The sequence below is a fragment of the Sinocyclocheilus anshuiensis genome, unplaced genomic scaffold (genome assembly GCF_001515605.1).
Source record: "Sinocyclocheilus anshuiensis isolate Anshui unplaced genomic scaffold, SAMN03320099.WGS_v1.1 scaffold1120, whole genome shotgun sequence".
NCBI lineage: Eukaryota > Metazoa > Chordata > Actinopteri > Cypriniformes > Cyprinidae > Sinocyclocheilus > Sinocyclocheilus anshuiensis.
The window spans coordinates 297,582-313,119 of NW_015551069.1; the positions used below are offsets into that span (position 1 = coordinate 297,582).

Consider the following 15,538-nt stretch of genomic DNA (forward strand, 5'->3'; position numbering starts at 1 on the left):
AATATATAATATATATCCAAAATATAGACGTGAGAAGAGAGAGAAGCATGGCTTCGAAATCACGTAGTGATGTCTGGGTTAGCTACATACATATCTGATTATTTCAATATAGGATGCATTGGGATATTAACATTTATTTACATGCTGAATTCGCTGCATATTATCAGTGTTTAGTTTCATGCTCAAATTAGTTATTTGAGATGGTCATATTGCTTTTAGATGTTTCTTTTGTTTTTTAAATACTGATGTTATAATAATGCAGCAGTGATTTTTTCCCTCATATTTGTTCAACAGTAGGTATACTTCAATAAAAAACATTTCGTACTTCGTATGGCTTTGAAAACGCGATTCAGGAATCACTTGGTAATGTAGATGAAAATATAGCAAAAATCTGCCATAAACATAGCATTGTAATGAGAACATTATAGAATGTGAAATCTATAATAAATTCTGACTTCTTTCCTTGGCCATGTTTCAGCGCGCTGTTATGAAAGCGCATCACGGCGGGAGCTCTCTCTCTCTATCTCACGCTATAACGCGTAACTTAAAAGTTCACTGGCATTTGCATCCTTTTGTGCATATACAAGTTGTAATGTTGCATCTATGTTATGTATCTAAGTTATCTGATTAATATCATAGGATGTGTCATAGAACGGGCTTCAATTTATTGGCATAAAGTCACTCTTCAGCTTAAGGCAGCTATTCCTTTTTAGATGCTTATTTTTTTAATAACATTGCTGCATCATAATCATAATCTAAGTGTTCTAATCATGTGTTCATGTTTTCATAGACAGGTTTTCATGTAATGTTTTTATTTTTAACATTCATTTTCATAACAGTACTACGAGTATTCGTTATTGAAACCTATCGATGATCGAAATGAAAAATTGCCAAAAATGCCCATCCCTTAATATATATATACACATACACTTTTTTTTAATAATAGAAATGATCATTCTACTAGAAGAGAGTCTTTTTTGTCAGCTGGGGATGTGTGGATTATTTTGAAGCGGTCTAAATAGAGCTTCATATTTTGTACCATCAAAAATGGTCTATATTGAGCCCCAATCACCTGCATTAAATGGAGAAAAATCCTGGAATATTTTCAAATTTTCTCATCGGCTGAAGAAACAAAACATCTACATCTTAGAAGACGTGGGGGTGAGTAAATAATCAGGAAACTTCATTTTTGGGTGAAGTATTCCTTTAAAACTGAGAGAAATGTTAGTGGGCTCTTTTTTAAAACATGGATTTCAAAACCATGCAATATCTAAAAAAAACTTTCGAAGGAATGCAACTCCCACAGTGAGAGGAGTCAGTCTGTGATAGCATAAAAAACACACCATCCTCCCTCAGGAACAATATGCTGCCCTGTGACTATGAATAACAGGGGCCGAAAGGGAGAGATATAGAGATTGGGAAAGATGGAGGGGAAGAAAGCTGTATGGATTTAGGAGAAACAGAGAGAGCAGACATACTTGACCACATGAAAAGCAGGATGGAAGGTTCTAGACTCCAGCAGCCAAGAAATGAACGCTCGAGTTCGCTCTGAATACGTCGTCTGCAGCTCAGGGATCTCAGTCTGGAAAACAACAATAAACGGGTTTTCTATTCATTCAAAATTTTCTATTCATGTCAATAAAATGAAAGGTAAAGCACTTTCTGCAGCAAAAAATTTATTTGATTTCCATATTAAATAAATTATATATGTTTAATGACTCTGATTACCAATGTTTTTGATAATATATATGGTACTAAATCATAACTAAAAAAAATAAAACAGACAACAGAATTTCTGAAATGAATCATTTATTGTGAAACTATTATTGTAAAAAGCTTAATTATTAAGTTGTTTAAATTGATTAGACATGATTTTTTGATTATTATGTAATAATCAATGTAATTAAACCATTAAAATGGAATCCATAAAAACTCAAACTGAAAACACAGAATTTAAAAGTAAAATGGAAACTCCATAGGGCCCCAAAAATGTAACTTATGATAAACTTTTAATAAATTGTTGTTAAATTCTGCAAGTTACATGATTTAAAGTAATTAGACACTTTTGGTCATTAGCATTCAATTTATACATTATTTATTAATTTATACATTATACATTAATACAGAATCAAGAAAAAAAAAAAGGAATTTGGGGAAAAATACAACTGATTTCATAGGGCCCTAAAATTGAATTTTGTTAACCTTTTAATAAATTGTTAAATTCTATTAGTTGCATGATTTTAATTAATTAGACATGCTTTTTGATTACAAACATTAAAATGGAATTCAGAACATTAACAAAACAAACAAACAAAAAAACTGAGTCCAGAAAAATTAAAAAAGATAAAATGAAATTTGGGGTGGGCAACCTGATTTCTTAGTATGGGGAATCTGGAACATTCAGATGTTTAGGACAGTGGTTTTTGTTTTGAAACTGGAGTGAATTATGTGAGGTTTAGATCATTTAGAGAACAGATACATGGCCCACAATCCCCTCCAGGGTGAGATAATGCTGACCGACAGTGACGCCTTCCAAAATGAAAAACAAATGAGCTGAACTCAAGACAAACTTTGGTTCATTTTCTAATGCTGATGAGAAGCAGCTTCTGTCTTTCATAACGTGGAGAATATGATCAAGTGAGCAAAGAGTTTGAGAAACACGAGCCAATGTGTGTTTGCGGCAGGAATGCTGTTTTAACACGTAAGAGGCCATAGTCTATAAATCACTTCCCTGATGTTTCAACAACAAAAAAGGCAACAACAAAAAAAAAGGCAACAAAAATAGATTTTTTTTAATGTCCATTGCAGTGTTATTTTAGTATCATTGATATACTGTTATAGTTTTTGGAAATATTTTGAATTAGATTTTATAGATATTTTCTATTAATAATTGAATTACATTTGAGTAATTTTGTTATTTTTAAGTGCTTTTTTTTTTTCAATATGCCTAAATATATATATTTTTTATTAAGCTTTAGTTTATTTAGTTTTACAATTTTTAGTACCTGTATATTATTTTATCTCTGTTAATTTTAATTTCATTTCAAGTTATGAAAATCCTGTTCCTTAGGATAAATATGATATGTCACCTTTAACACAACAGGGTGAAAGAAAATACTTGTGAGAAATGGAGAGCAGTTCACCATGCACGCACACACACACACACACTCACCATGTTGGACGGTAAGGATGCATAATTGGGGAAGCCCAACACGTCACATATGAACATCTCGTTACAGCACTTCCCCACCCACAAATACATCACCTACAGAGCAAAGGGCAGAAATCACAGTGTAGAATTAATGAGAGAAGCTGCCGAGACACAACATTGCTCTATCCTGATAACTTGTGTGGTTTTGTGCAGTAATGCTTACGCTGCCACAGTCCATGAGGAAGGCACCCTCTCTGGTGAGTTTCTCCGCAGTGAGCTGCAGTAACGGAGGCTGAGGAATCACAGAGTCATTCAGGTGCAGCGCCGCCTACAGGACAGATACAGCACATCAATCTATTCATTCTATCCTACACTTCAACATTATTAGCTACTTTTTTTAAAAACTGGCTGCTGATATTTGACTAGCTGTTGGCAGTGATTTTTTTTAATTGTCACGATTGATACATGAGGTTTTAGAAAAAGCATGTCAACTTCAACTCACTTGAAGAGTTATGTTTTTGTTTGTTTGTTGTAGTGCCACAATACAACTACAATTTAACTTAAAAGTCTGAGAATGATGTATTATAACATGTGAGTAAATCTAAACATTGGTAAATATGTATAAAAAAATAAGATTTTTATAACTTTGTAAATGGCAGGAAATTATTACAGGTGGAAAAGTAAATCCATATTAACATCTATTTAGGTTTGAAGTAGGGCTGCACAATCAACTGAAATAAAACCAATCATGATTTAGGTCACATAACGTGCCAGCCATCTTCTCAAACTGTAATGAGAAGCGCTTATAAACTGATTGTTGACAACAAAAGAGACACTTTAAAGGCTTCCTGCAGTTTTCCACCAAAAAAAATAAAAGCTTGATGGTTTATCATTTGAAAATGAACAATTTAAGATAAATAGTAGTCCTATAATTTATTAAAAATAAAATACTAGTATAATAACAAAAAAGTAATAAAACTAAATATGATTCTTTATATATTATCTAATACTTTAATACTCTTTATATATATATATATATATATATATATATATTACTGTCTCATATTACAATAGTACATAATAGTAAATAATAGCAACAATGAACAATAATAATTAAAATTAAAATAATTCATATTATTGTCATACTGATATATAAATCAAAATATTTTTGGCCAAAACTACAGTTTAGTTATAAAACTCTAGCTATTTTAAAGCATGAATGGGTAACACTTCGTTAATGATAGTAAATGTATTAACATAAATTAACCAACAATGAGCAATTCATTTGTTACAGTATATATTAATATTTGTTAGTTAATAAAAATACAGGTGTTCATATTTAGTTCATGTTATCTCATGCCCATTTATCTAAGGTTAACAGACACAACATTTGATTTTAATAATGTATTGGTAAATTTTCAAATTAAGATGAACTAAGATTAATAAGTGCTTTTCATTGTTAAGGAATGTAAGTTCAGTAATGTTAACAAATGAAAGTGTTACTCAACAATGTGTTTGATGTTCGTGTTTGGGTTATTGTAGTATGACTATGTTATGTCTTTGCATGTTGTCATTTAGGGAGGCTTTTTTTTTATCATAAAGCAATGGACAGAAAACTAATAATACTGTCACTAATTAAAGGGCCAGCGCTCCCTGAATAACCTGGGATTAAATCTGTTGCTCAAAGGCTCAATGGCAACAGATGGTGGTAAGGAATATTAATCAGTAGGGATGGACTCTACAATCCTGCATCATTATATTCCACACCCGTATGAATGTGTGTTACCAGTTCGGTCATGTTGTCGATGCGGTAGAGGTCCGGATGAACCATGTGCATGATCTGCTGCAGCGGCTGACTCTTCAACTCACACATGGAAAACACTCGCTCATCCAGACGGGTGCTGGTGCCGGTTCGTAGAGCTTTCTGAAGGACCAAACACGCAACATATGAAGTATATCAAATGATTAACAGATGAAAAAACAACAATTTACTGCATTCTGAAGATCTGGGGCCTTTTGCCTTGCACTTTTCACCCTAAGAAACAGACTTGATCCTTTTAATGGCTTTTGAATGACATTTGTTTAGTAGGTGAATCTCTGGTGGTGTGTGTGCATTCAGCGCCCCCACCTGTTTGAGCAGAGCAAGTACATATAGAGGAAAGAGACGCAGGGCTGCAGGGGCGATCAGGCCGGAGGGCTGGATGTTTGAGCCGTTAGCGCGATATGCCGTTAAACAATCCACCACGGCATTAACTAACGCGTCTCTGGCATCAGACAGACTGGAGGAGATGGAGCGATCAATAGCTGCGAACAGATACAGAGATGATGTTTCCAGCAAAGCAAAACAAACAATCAACCTAAATGATGAAAACACAACTCCATAGTGATTATTGTTTTGTTTTAACATCATGTTGGTGAAAAAATGCTCTCACTAGTGTGAAAATGCATGTCATTAAATTATTTAAAATTAGGGCTGCAACAACTGATTGCTAAAATTGCTACTAAATGATGAATAAATAAATAAAAGTGCAACAAATTTCAATTATCGATTGATCACATCTGTGCAACGTGCTTGGAAAACATCAACTTGTCCTGTCACTTGCATTTGGCTGCCACTTTTATCCAAAGTAACTTATGGCGCTTTTCCACAGCATGGTACGGCACGGTACGGTTCACTTTTGGGGGGGTTTCCACTGGGTACAGTACCTGGTACTTTTTTTAGTACCACCTCGGTTGAGGTTCCAAGTGAACCGTACCGTTACCAAAACGTGACGTGTAAACTCTGCTGATCACGGATTGGCCGGAGAGAATCGTCACTACCTGCGTCACTGAGCTTGCGACAAAAACACAACAGAACCGCTAGATTTAAATCAGCACAGCCAGCGAAGGATCGAACGCAACTGTTTTGAACGAGCGCACCTTTTTTAACAACCAAAAAGTGTTTGTTTCGTTGTCTGTTGAGGAAGTACAGACGTTCCTCTCGTTGATAGCAGAGGAGCGGATCCAGCGAGAGCTTGATGGGGCGACGCGGAATGAAAACGTTTTTCAGGAGTCGCGGCAATAGAGGAGGCGCACCTATAAGGACATGTGAATAATCCCGCCCACTCTAAAGCGGTACTGAACTGCAGTGGAAACGCAAACCGAGCCAAGCCGTGCCGAGCCGAGTTGTACCACGCAGTGGAAAAGCGCCATAACATTGCATTCTGCGATTGAGACACATTTTCCTGAATAACTTTCTTTTCATTTTGAAGTTCTGGTAAACAATGAGCGCAATTATTTTGTCTAAAATATATTTTTTCTTGAATATTTACATTTAAATTTTTTCTTTAATATTTCTTACATTTAATGTAAGTTCAAAATTCAACATGTAACACAAGTAATTGTATTTTTTATGAGAGCAGTGAAAAACTTTTACTTTCAAATGGTAAGCCTACATAAGATACATTCACTATATTGGTTTTCATTGCCTTCTAAACTGTGCATTGTTTTGGGCAGGATATGGGATAACAATTTTTTAAATAATGGATTAAAATGCATTTATTTTTAATTCAAATGACTGTTCTTATTAATCATTTTAACAGATTAATTGAAAAAAAAAAAAAATATATACATTAGTGGCAGCCCTACTATAAATACAGTGTGATGTAAAACAACATATATACACATACTAGCAACAGGACACTGTGCACAATATATTGACATAATATACTGCACTTAAAATGTCAGTGTGTTTATTCTACTCACCCATGTTGGCCAGAAGGCATGAGATGGCCTGGATATCAGCTCCAGCAAACACTTCACTCAACTGACTGACCACCGGCAGACACAGAGTGTGCACTCGGATTCGACGTTTACCTGTCAATCAAACACATACCAATCAGAGGAAATCTTACTCAGTTTGTGGGAGTGGTCTGATGTTGTAAACATGTCAAAAATGGGTTAGTATAAATGCGAAAAATGCTTGATTACCTTTACTGGATGTGTAAAGAAGAGCAGCCTGAAAACAAGCGAGCGAAGTATCGGCTAAACTCTCCTCGATTGACATCTGCACAGCAAAACCAGAGTCTGGGTTCACGTTGGCCAGAGAGAGCAAATCAGTGGAGCGTACAAAGAAGTTGCCATGGAAAGTGTGGATGGACAAGCCTGTTGACCAATCAGAGAAAGTGTCATTAAAAAGAGACATGAAATCACAGGGCCCTGCAGATACTGGTTCATGGAAGTGTCAATCAAAGCAATTGTGGCACAGAATTAGCTCGTGTAACTCCGCCCCCTCACCTTTGGTGCACCTGATCCTCATGACGGCTTCAAACCCGATCTTTCTGGTGAGGTATCGCTGCAGATCTTTCTGAAATTTCTGTCTCTGCGCCGTATTGTGAATGTGATGGAAGGACGGGTAATAAAAGACACCGCCGGCTGAGTATTTGGACACACATGCTGCACAAGACGAAAAGAACATTTCTTGTTTCGCAACTTTGGGTCACATATAAGAGCTGAGAAAGTTAAGTGTGTGTATGTGTACCTAAAGTAGCCAGGTCTGAGTACTGGGAGCTCAGTAAGAACAGATCCACTCCGATCTGCTGTCCAGAACAGTCCAGAGCCAGTTTCTTGTAAAAGTCTGTAGCAGGACCCAAGTGCTGGACATTCTGAACACAAACAAGCAAACAAAACACTCAAAATGCTAAAACATTAATTGAAACATAATTATCTGTAAATGTTTTAAATCACAATAAATCATGTTATCTAAGATACTTTTGGTTAATTAATCAGGCACACATTTAACTGCCAAACAGGGTAATTACAAGTTTAAAATACTCAAGACGTAATATTGAATATATACAAATGTATACTAAAACTGGTTTATGTAGTAATATACCAATACATATGAATTGGATGTTGGTATTGGATTTTGCTACAATAATAATATGGTTAAAAGAAAGGCAATAAAAAGATTATTGTGCCGATTAAAGTTAAATCTATACATTAAGTGAGTTAATGTTTGTTTTTTGTTCACAGAGAGAAGCCACAAGTGTTGACGTAGAATTAAATTCCAGATACAGTAACAAAAATACCAATATTTAAAAAAAAAATAAAAAAATGTATAAATATAATAATTATATATAAATATGGAACCTTTAATTATAAACAAGTCTGAAATACACAGACTTCCAGCTGCTCAAAAAAATAAGCAAGATAAAATATGTACTCTTACAACCATCTACATCATTACACTATTAACACCATAAAGTAAACATTGTCAGAATTAATCAAAGGCAAATCATAAAGAATCGCTTGGCATAAATGCATGGTATTAACCAGAGCCAATCCTCCCTATACGCAAAGTAGGCAAGCTGCGTAGGGCCCCCGAAACACCAGGGGGCCCCCTTGCTCTCAAAGATGATTTAATTTTAGTTTCGTTTTTGAATTTGGCCAGCGGTTATGAAAACATGAATGTTAATTTCTTTTAATGCGGTTCGCTGTCGCCCTTTCTACGTAAAAATCAGTCAAATCATGTAACGTGAATGTCATACAGTCTCTTGCTTGAGACAAAAAAAGAGAGTGGAAAGTTACTCATACCCCCCCACTGACACAGTTTTGCGTAGGGCCCCCAGCAGTATAGGATCGGCTCTGGCATTAAATGAGTGTAAACTACGCAACAGCGCCACATTTTGACTTTGCAGCGCTCACATTTATTTAATGGAATCAAACTTTTGAGTTTAATAGTTTAATAATCACATCAGGCCAATCCTGTTTTTCGGTCCCCAAAATTTAAGGCCCCTTAAAGGAATAGTTCACCCATTTTAACTATGTCCCTACTACGTTTCAGGGCCTTGAACGTGGTAGTTCCTTTGCTGTCTATGCAGGGTCAGACAGCTCTCAGATTCCATCAAAAATATCTTAATTTGTGTTCCGAAGATGAACGAAGGTCTTACGGGTTTGGAACGACATGAGGGTGAGTAATTAATGACAGAATTTAAATTTTTGGGTGAACTATCCCTTTAAGACTTTTGTTATACTATTTATGACTTATTAATTTCAATTTGTACAAACTAAATTTAGGACTTTTTTTTTTACTTTTAAAGAAACTCTGAATATATATTTATATGCCAATTTCTATGCTTGGCAAATGTTAATTCCTTTATAACTGGTTGAAAAACTTCCCATGTTTTAATCACTGAGCATCCACTGATATGAATGTTTGCATTTATGCATGAACAGGATCTGTTTAAGTTGAATGATGATTCAGGAGCGGTACCTTGGTGCTAGATCTGAGGTTGGGGTCTTCCCGTGACTGCAGGAGTCCAGCGCCGAGGGTGGGAAGCTGGGTCTGAAACACGGACACCCGGCCTCCTGTAGGGGACATGAGTTTATACGCCACCTGCAGAGCCGGACCCAGAGCGCTCTGAGTCTCACGTGTGTGTGTGAACATCCCCGGCAGCGCATTGAGCAGGTCCTTCACCAGCTGTGAGCACATGCACAAACGCACTTTCTGTCAGATAAAGCAGCTGCAAAAACGGTGTCACATATCAAAGCTTGTGTGATACAGAGATATGAAGCCAGGAAATGGGAACACAAACACAGCTGACCTCGCACACACAAAGATACAAGGTCTTAAAATACAGAGAGAGAATGATAAGATTCAAACCTCTTTACTCTCTTTGAGATTCACCAGCAGACTGTCGTGTGTTGGGATGAAAACATCTAAGAAAATCACAAAAAAAAACATCACTCAATCACTCATCAGATGCAATGCAATGCTCTGTAGGCCTGTTATGAATGCACAATTTAAAAAATGCCATACTATAGTATAGTATATATGTGAAAGGCAATATAGTATATATGTGAAAATAATGATTTCTGACCAAATCCTGTGGCAAAAGCAATCATTAGTTGTGAAAATGATCAGATAACATCAGATACTGTGCATTTAGATCAATAATAATAAACAATTAATATAATAATATTAATATATTCAAGATAAAGTAGAACAATAGAAATACAGAAATTGAATAGACTGCTTAACATATATATATATATATACATACAGAAAATAAATAACAATAGTAATTTTATATTCTAAATGGTTAAAGTCGTGACTTAAATATTCCAGACATAAACCAGAAAAAATAGGAATTCAGAAATATAGTAGAGTATAAAAATTGCCTAATTGTAAATTTATATAAATGTGTGTATGTGTGTATATATATATATATATATATACACACATACATACATACACACACACACACACACACACAGCTACTCTACTATATTTTTTCTATTTTATTACATTTTTTCTATTTTATGTAAATTTTAGTACAATTTAGGTGTGTAAATGGCTATTATCAATCAAAACCGGTCAATTTACAGTTCTAAAACTTGATTATTTAGGCAAAAGTCAGTCTAAATGTGCAAAGTCAAAGTCGGTGAACAGACAAAGTAAGAGAATCAGATAGGATCACCATCAATATCAGACACCACCAGCATCTGAGGCTGAGAAAGACCCTCCTGCAGGTTATAGAAGTGGACGGTGCTGTCAAACGTCACAAACCCGATGTGTGTACGAGTATCTCCGGGCAACCTGGGAGAGAGACACATACAGCCATGGTCACATCTGAGGTGTGTGACACTCAAAAACATTTCATCAGCTGTAATATCTCACTTTTCTAGGTTGTCTAGTAATGACTGGCAAAACACATTCAAGTAGCCTGACTCCACAGCATTGTGGGATACATCCAACAAGAACAGGTACACAGCAGGCTGAGGAGGCCGAAGCTGGAGAGAGAAAGCAAATGTACATTAATATGCAAGCGTAACATTAAAGGTCTTTAAAGACAGACACACACACTCACCATGTAATCAGAGGAAGCGATGAACTCCACAGTTGAATTCTGGACCTCTGGTCTCTTGTGAGGCTCACCATATGAACGAGTTACAGGATTATACATGAACTCATCAGGAACTGATCGAGAAGACGACAATTTATCAGAACATATCAAAACCCTCAAGAACATGTTAATGTGAGAAAACTATTTATTTTAGAGAATTTCATAGTAATTTATGGTACAATAACTGGAATAGACTAAACCAGGGATTTCCAAACTTTTTTGTCATCTGACATAAGGCTGAGATTAATATTTCATCTCAATAATTAATATTTCTGGTGAGGTATCAAGGCAACAAGTTAATATTTTAATAATTTAACAACACATTTGCATGTTCATGGTTCTCTAATATCAGTTAATGGTCACATAACATTTAATCTTTTTTAGTGTTTTTAAGCATTTTTCTTTTAAAATTGTTTATTTCTTCTTATTCTTATGATTTCACTGATTTGCTTCATGAACCCTAGTTTGGGAAACCCTAGACCAGACTAACTAAAGACTAAACAAACACAATTGTAAGACTCTTACCATCATTGACTCTGTAACACAGATTACACTTCCACCTGCGCTGATCCAGAAACGAAACAAAAGGGTTTATATACGTCCGACACGAACGACAACGAACTATAGTGTTAGAGGTGATCACTGGTAACTGCTGCAGAGACAAAGAGAGAGAGAGAGAGAGTTAATGAAGAGATGATTAAACCTGCATTATCATGATCTAATGTTGTTTCAGTAAAGCTCTAGATAACACAGTAAGACACCCGTTTATGACACCTTTATCTGTAATTCTGACGGTTTCATATCAAAAGCTGAAAATTGTTTACCCTCATGTGGGAACTCAGAATCAAGTTTACTAAGATACAGTATATTAAATGGTACAATGTGTTCATGACGGTACAACTATCACATTGTCTGGGGACTGGCTTTAAGTTTTGAACAACTACAGGTGCATCTCAATAAATTAGAATGTCGTGGAAAAGTTCATTTATTTCAGTAATTTAACGGGGTTTTCAATGGCCAGAAAATATGACTTCATTTATCTTGATTCAATTGATAATCTTAAAATGGCCAAAAATCATCCAATCAATAAGTCTGCCCAACATGCTTCACAGGTCAAGTCTCTTACACTCAGCATGGCTGCTTTTATTTGATCAAAATACAGTAAAAACGGTCATATTGTGAAATATTATTATTATTTAAAACAACTGTTTTCTTTTTGAATATATTTTAAAATGTAATTTATTCCTGTGATGCAAAGCTGAATTTTCAGCAACATTACTCCAGTCTTCAGTGTCACATGATCCCTCAGAAATCATTATAATATGTTTATTTGCTGCTAAAGAAACATTTCTTTTTATTATCAATGTTGAAAACAACTGTGCTGCTTTTTGTGGAAACAGTGATCATTCTTTTTTTAGGATTCTTTGATGAATAAAAAGTTAAAATGAACAGCATTTATTTGAAATATATATGTTTGTAATATCTACATGTACATGTACATCTATTAACTTCTACATAGCACATCAACCAGACCATGATTTGAGTTTGATTTGTGCTTTTGCTCCTACCGTTAAATCTCTGAAGGGATGCAGCAGTAATCCAAGAGGCAGACGGGCTTTATTCAACAGCGCTTGAGTCTGGGGAATGTTAGTGAGAGTACAGCGAAAAGTGCTGGAAGAGACAGAAAGAAAGAGAAACTGTTAAACAAACAAAGCTGTTTTCTCAGTCTGCACCTGTTGTGTGAAACCACAACTCTGACAAACACAAACACGTGTGTCATCTCTCTGCTCTTACTCGGGGCTGCAGTTGACCTTTCGCAGGTCGTTGCTCAGGTTGGGCTCAGGTGGAGGTGCGCGTTTGGGAGGAAGGATGTTTCTCTCCTGGAGTAGATTCATGGGTCTCAAGGTTTCAGCCTCCAGTTCAGAAACGCCGCTGAGGCCTCCTAACGCTGATGACAGCTCAGACAGAGACGGGAAAGGCTACAAAAACACAAACACAGCCATTTTACACACCTCTTCCTGAATGACACACTTTCTGAATCCCAAACTAGTGTCAGTACCTGCGAGTACGGCTGGTATCCTGGTGGGTTGTACCCTCCGTGAGAGGGGGAGGGGTCTGGTTTGGGGGCAGGGCTTTGTTGGTAAGCAGGATGCATGGTTGGATAATTGTATCCAAAGGGTGGAGCTTGTTTGGCGGGAACACCAGCAGGAGGAGCTGCAAGATCTGAATAAAGAACGAGAGAAGGCGTCAGTGAATCATTCAAGTGCAGATCTGGCATTGAGATGTCTCAGTGAGCATTGTAAGGATGTACCCGAGTAACCGCCGCCCTCCAGAGACTCATAACTGTTGGGAACTGGAGAGGCACTGCCTGTGGTTGTAGAAGAGCTGTCTCCACCTGTGAGAGTTTACAAGCACACAGGCAAGAGGGATGTGTGGTTTAGGACTGCTCTCATTTTTATGCATGCAAATAAATGACTCAAAAACTCAACTTGAACTATCACCAAATTGTTTGAAACATTGATTCAGCAAAATCAACAGAGGTCCCTGTGTGGCATATTATGTCCTGAAATAATATGCATATACAGCTTGGTTCAAAAGTTTGGGGTCAGTAAATGATTTTGTATAGCACAAAACTAATACAGTAATTACGCAAGAATGCATTAAGTTGTCCAAAGTGACAGTAAAAACATTTATAATGTTACAAAAAATTATTGTATTGTATTGGCAATATTGCTGCTTAACATTCAGATTAATATATTGTGTATATCAATATTATAATAGTATCATTGAGATACTATTATAGTTTTTGTTAATATTTTGAATTAGATTTTATTTTTATATTTTCTGCTTTTATGTTAATTTTAGTTAAAGGAGACATAGTATGCCCCTTTTTACAATATGCAGGGCTCGCAAAATTTCAAAATTCCTGGTAGCCCTTTGGGCAGGTACTCTTCAGATTTTGGTAGCCCGAAAATTTATTTAACTAGCCCAAATAAAAAAAAAGACCTTTTTTTTTTTACTCCAAAAACACCCGTTAACCTTGTAGGCCTAATTGCAAACAGTTAGGCTACATTAATATATGTAATTTATACGTATATTAAAATACTGGAAAATATAAACAGCCTTTTTAGTTCCCCTCACTCTACAACAAATATTTTAAATTTAACGGTATTCAGAACAGAACAAGAATGAAAAATAAGTAGTTATAAAATTATATATTCAACTATAAAATAAAACTAATTAGGCTATAGTGGCATTCATTATAAACAGCATACAAATGTCAAGCAAAACTGAAACGGCATTGGGCTCACGAGCCTGTCTCATACCACAAGAATCCAAATGCTTCCATTTTTGCCATATTTGTAACATTTGTTTGCATAACTATTATTCATTATGTAGCCTAAACATGGCTTTATACTTCACTCATGTTCTAATATCCGTGTAAAATCCTTCACATGGGCGCTGCACGCTGATTTTACAGCGGACCTTTTAAAACAAACCGTGCAACTTTTATGTTTGGCTGACTGTATTTTAGTTTGATTATGAATGGCTGAAATGTCAGGCAACGGTAGAACTCATTTGTTTGTGTGTGTGTGAGGCGCCTGTGCGATCAGAAGTATTAGATCAAATAAAGATATAAAGAAAATAAAGAAAATGCATTACGAGTGTCACAAAAACGAGCGTATAGCCTACTTGTTGCACAGGGTTTTTTTTGTTTGTTTTTTTTACTTTTTTTTATCTGTTAATTATTTTATAGCCTATTATATATTGTGTGTGATCCTATTTATTTTATCCTTTTATAGACTTAATTTCTGTTTTTCTCCTTTCACAGAAGCGCTGCAGGTGCATGATGCGACGATTGAATCCTTTATCCTCTTGTTTATGCTGCTATTCGCGCATATAAAGCTAAAGCCCTGTACAAAACAACAACAAAAAAAGACATTCCAATCTTACTGGTTAACGATCGACTAATGAGCTTTGTTTGACAGTCAGGAATATAAAAATGAACAAAATGCTGTCAATCTACAATTCTCCACCGTATTTACTATGCTGTGCGCAAGTTCAGGTAACTCAAAAACTTCGTAACCACCGCTCACGTCCATATTGATAAATTCCAAGTTTTGCATTGAAACGACCGTACGCCCAATTTTCTGTCGTACGTTAACTTCTTCCTCATTTACAACTCTGTGTTTGCTGCAGTAAAAGCATGAGTTGATATTTGCATTGATCTGACCATAATCACAAAGAAAGGCTTATTGGAAATGCAAATTCATTCTCTGCCATGAGGTGGCGCTTTAGGAGCGCTCAAATATTGCGGTTTCCCCGGTAACCGCTGTACACAAAGCAGCTGGAGCTCATAAACGCTGGTAAAATGAAATTAAAATGCCAACGACACGTTTCTGAGGACAGTCGGTTCTCTTCAGATACATTAAAATAAAGACATCCGCGCCGCGTTTTGACTTGAAACGTGCAGCGCTTATATTTATTCAATGACATCATG

General features: G+C 35.8%; 1 protein-coding gene across 2 annotated transcripts in view; it reads right to left on the reverse strand.

The window, feature by feature from the left end:
• LOC107662171 (protein transport protein Sec24B-like) overlaps positions 1 to 15,538 on the reverse strand; it is a 32,675-nt gene that overhangs the window by 5,655 nt on the left and 11,482 nt on the right. For both annotated transcript variants that reach the window (XM_016452087.1, XM_016452086.1), the window contains 19 exons: positions 13,349 to 13,432; positions 13,097 to 13,260; positions 12,832 to 13,016; positions 12,606 to 12,708; positions 11,563 to 11,689; positions 11,002 to 11,111; positions 10,812 to 10,924; positions 10,612 to 10,730; positions 9,795 to 9,850; positions 9,405 to 9,611; positions 7,671 to 7,794; positions 7,427 to 7,585; positions 7,121 to 7,294; positions 6,896 to 7,006; positions 5,280 to 5,455; positions 4,938 to 5,075; positions 3,375 to 3,479; positions 3,173 to 3,265; positions 1,479 to 1,582 (listed from right to left, as the gene is read on the reverse strand). In XM_016452087.1, the coding sequence (XP_016307573.1) occupies positions 1,479 to 1,582; positions 3,173 to 3,265; positions 3,375 to 3,479; positions 4,938 to 5,075; positions 5,280 to 5,455; positions 6,896 to 7,006; positions 7,121 to 7,294; positions 7,427 to 7,585; positions 7,671 to 7,794; positions 9,405 to 9,611; positions 9,795 to 9,850; positions 10,612 to 10,730; positions 10,812 to 10,924; positions 11,002 to 11,111; positions 11,563 to 11,689; positions 12,606 to 12,708; positions 12,832 to 13,016; positions 13,097 to 13,260; positions 13,349 to 13,432 (2,452 nt within the window). The remainder of the gene's footprint in view (positions 1 to 1,478; positions 1,583 to 3,172; positions 3,266 to 3,374; positions 3,480 to 4,937; positions 5,076 to 5,279; positions 5,456 to 6,895; positions 7,007 to 7,120; positions 7,295 to 7,426; positions 7,586 to 7,670; positions 7,795 to 9,404; positions 9,612 to 9,794; positions 9,851 to 10,611; positions 10,731 to 10,811; positions 10,925 to 11,001; positions 11,112 to 11,562; positions 11,690 to 12,605; positions 12,709 to 12,831; positions 13,017 to 13,096; positions 13,261 to 13,348; positions 13,433 to 15,538) is intronic.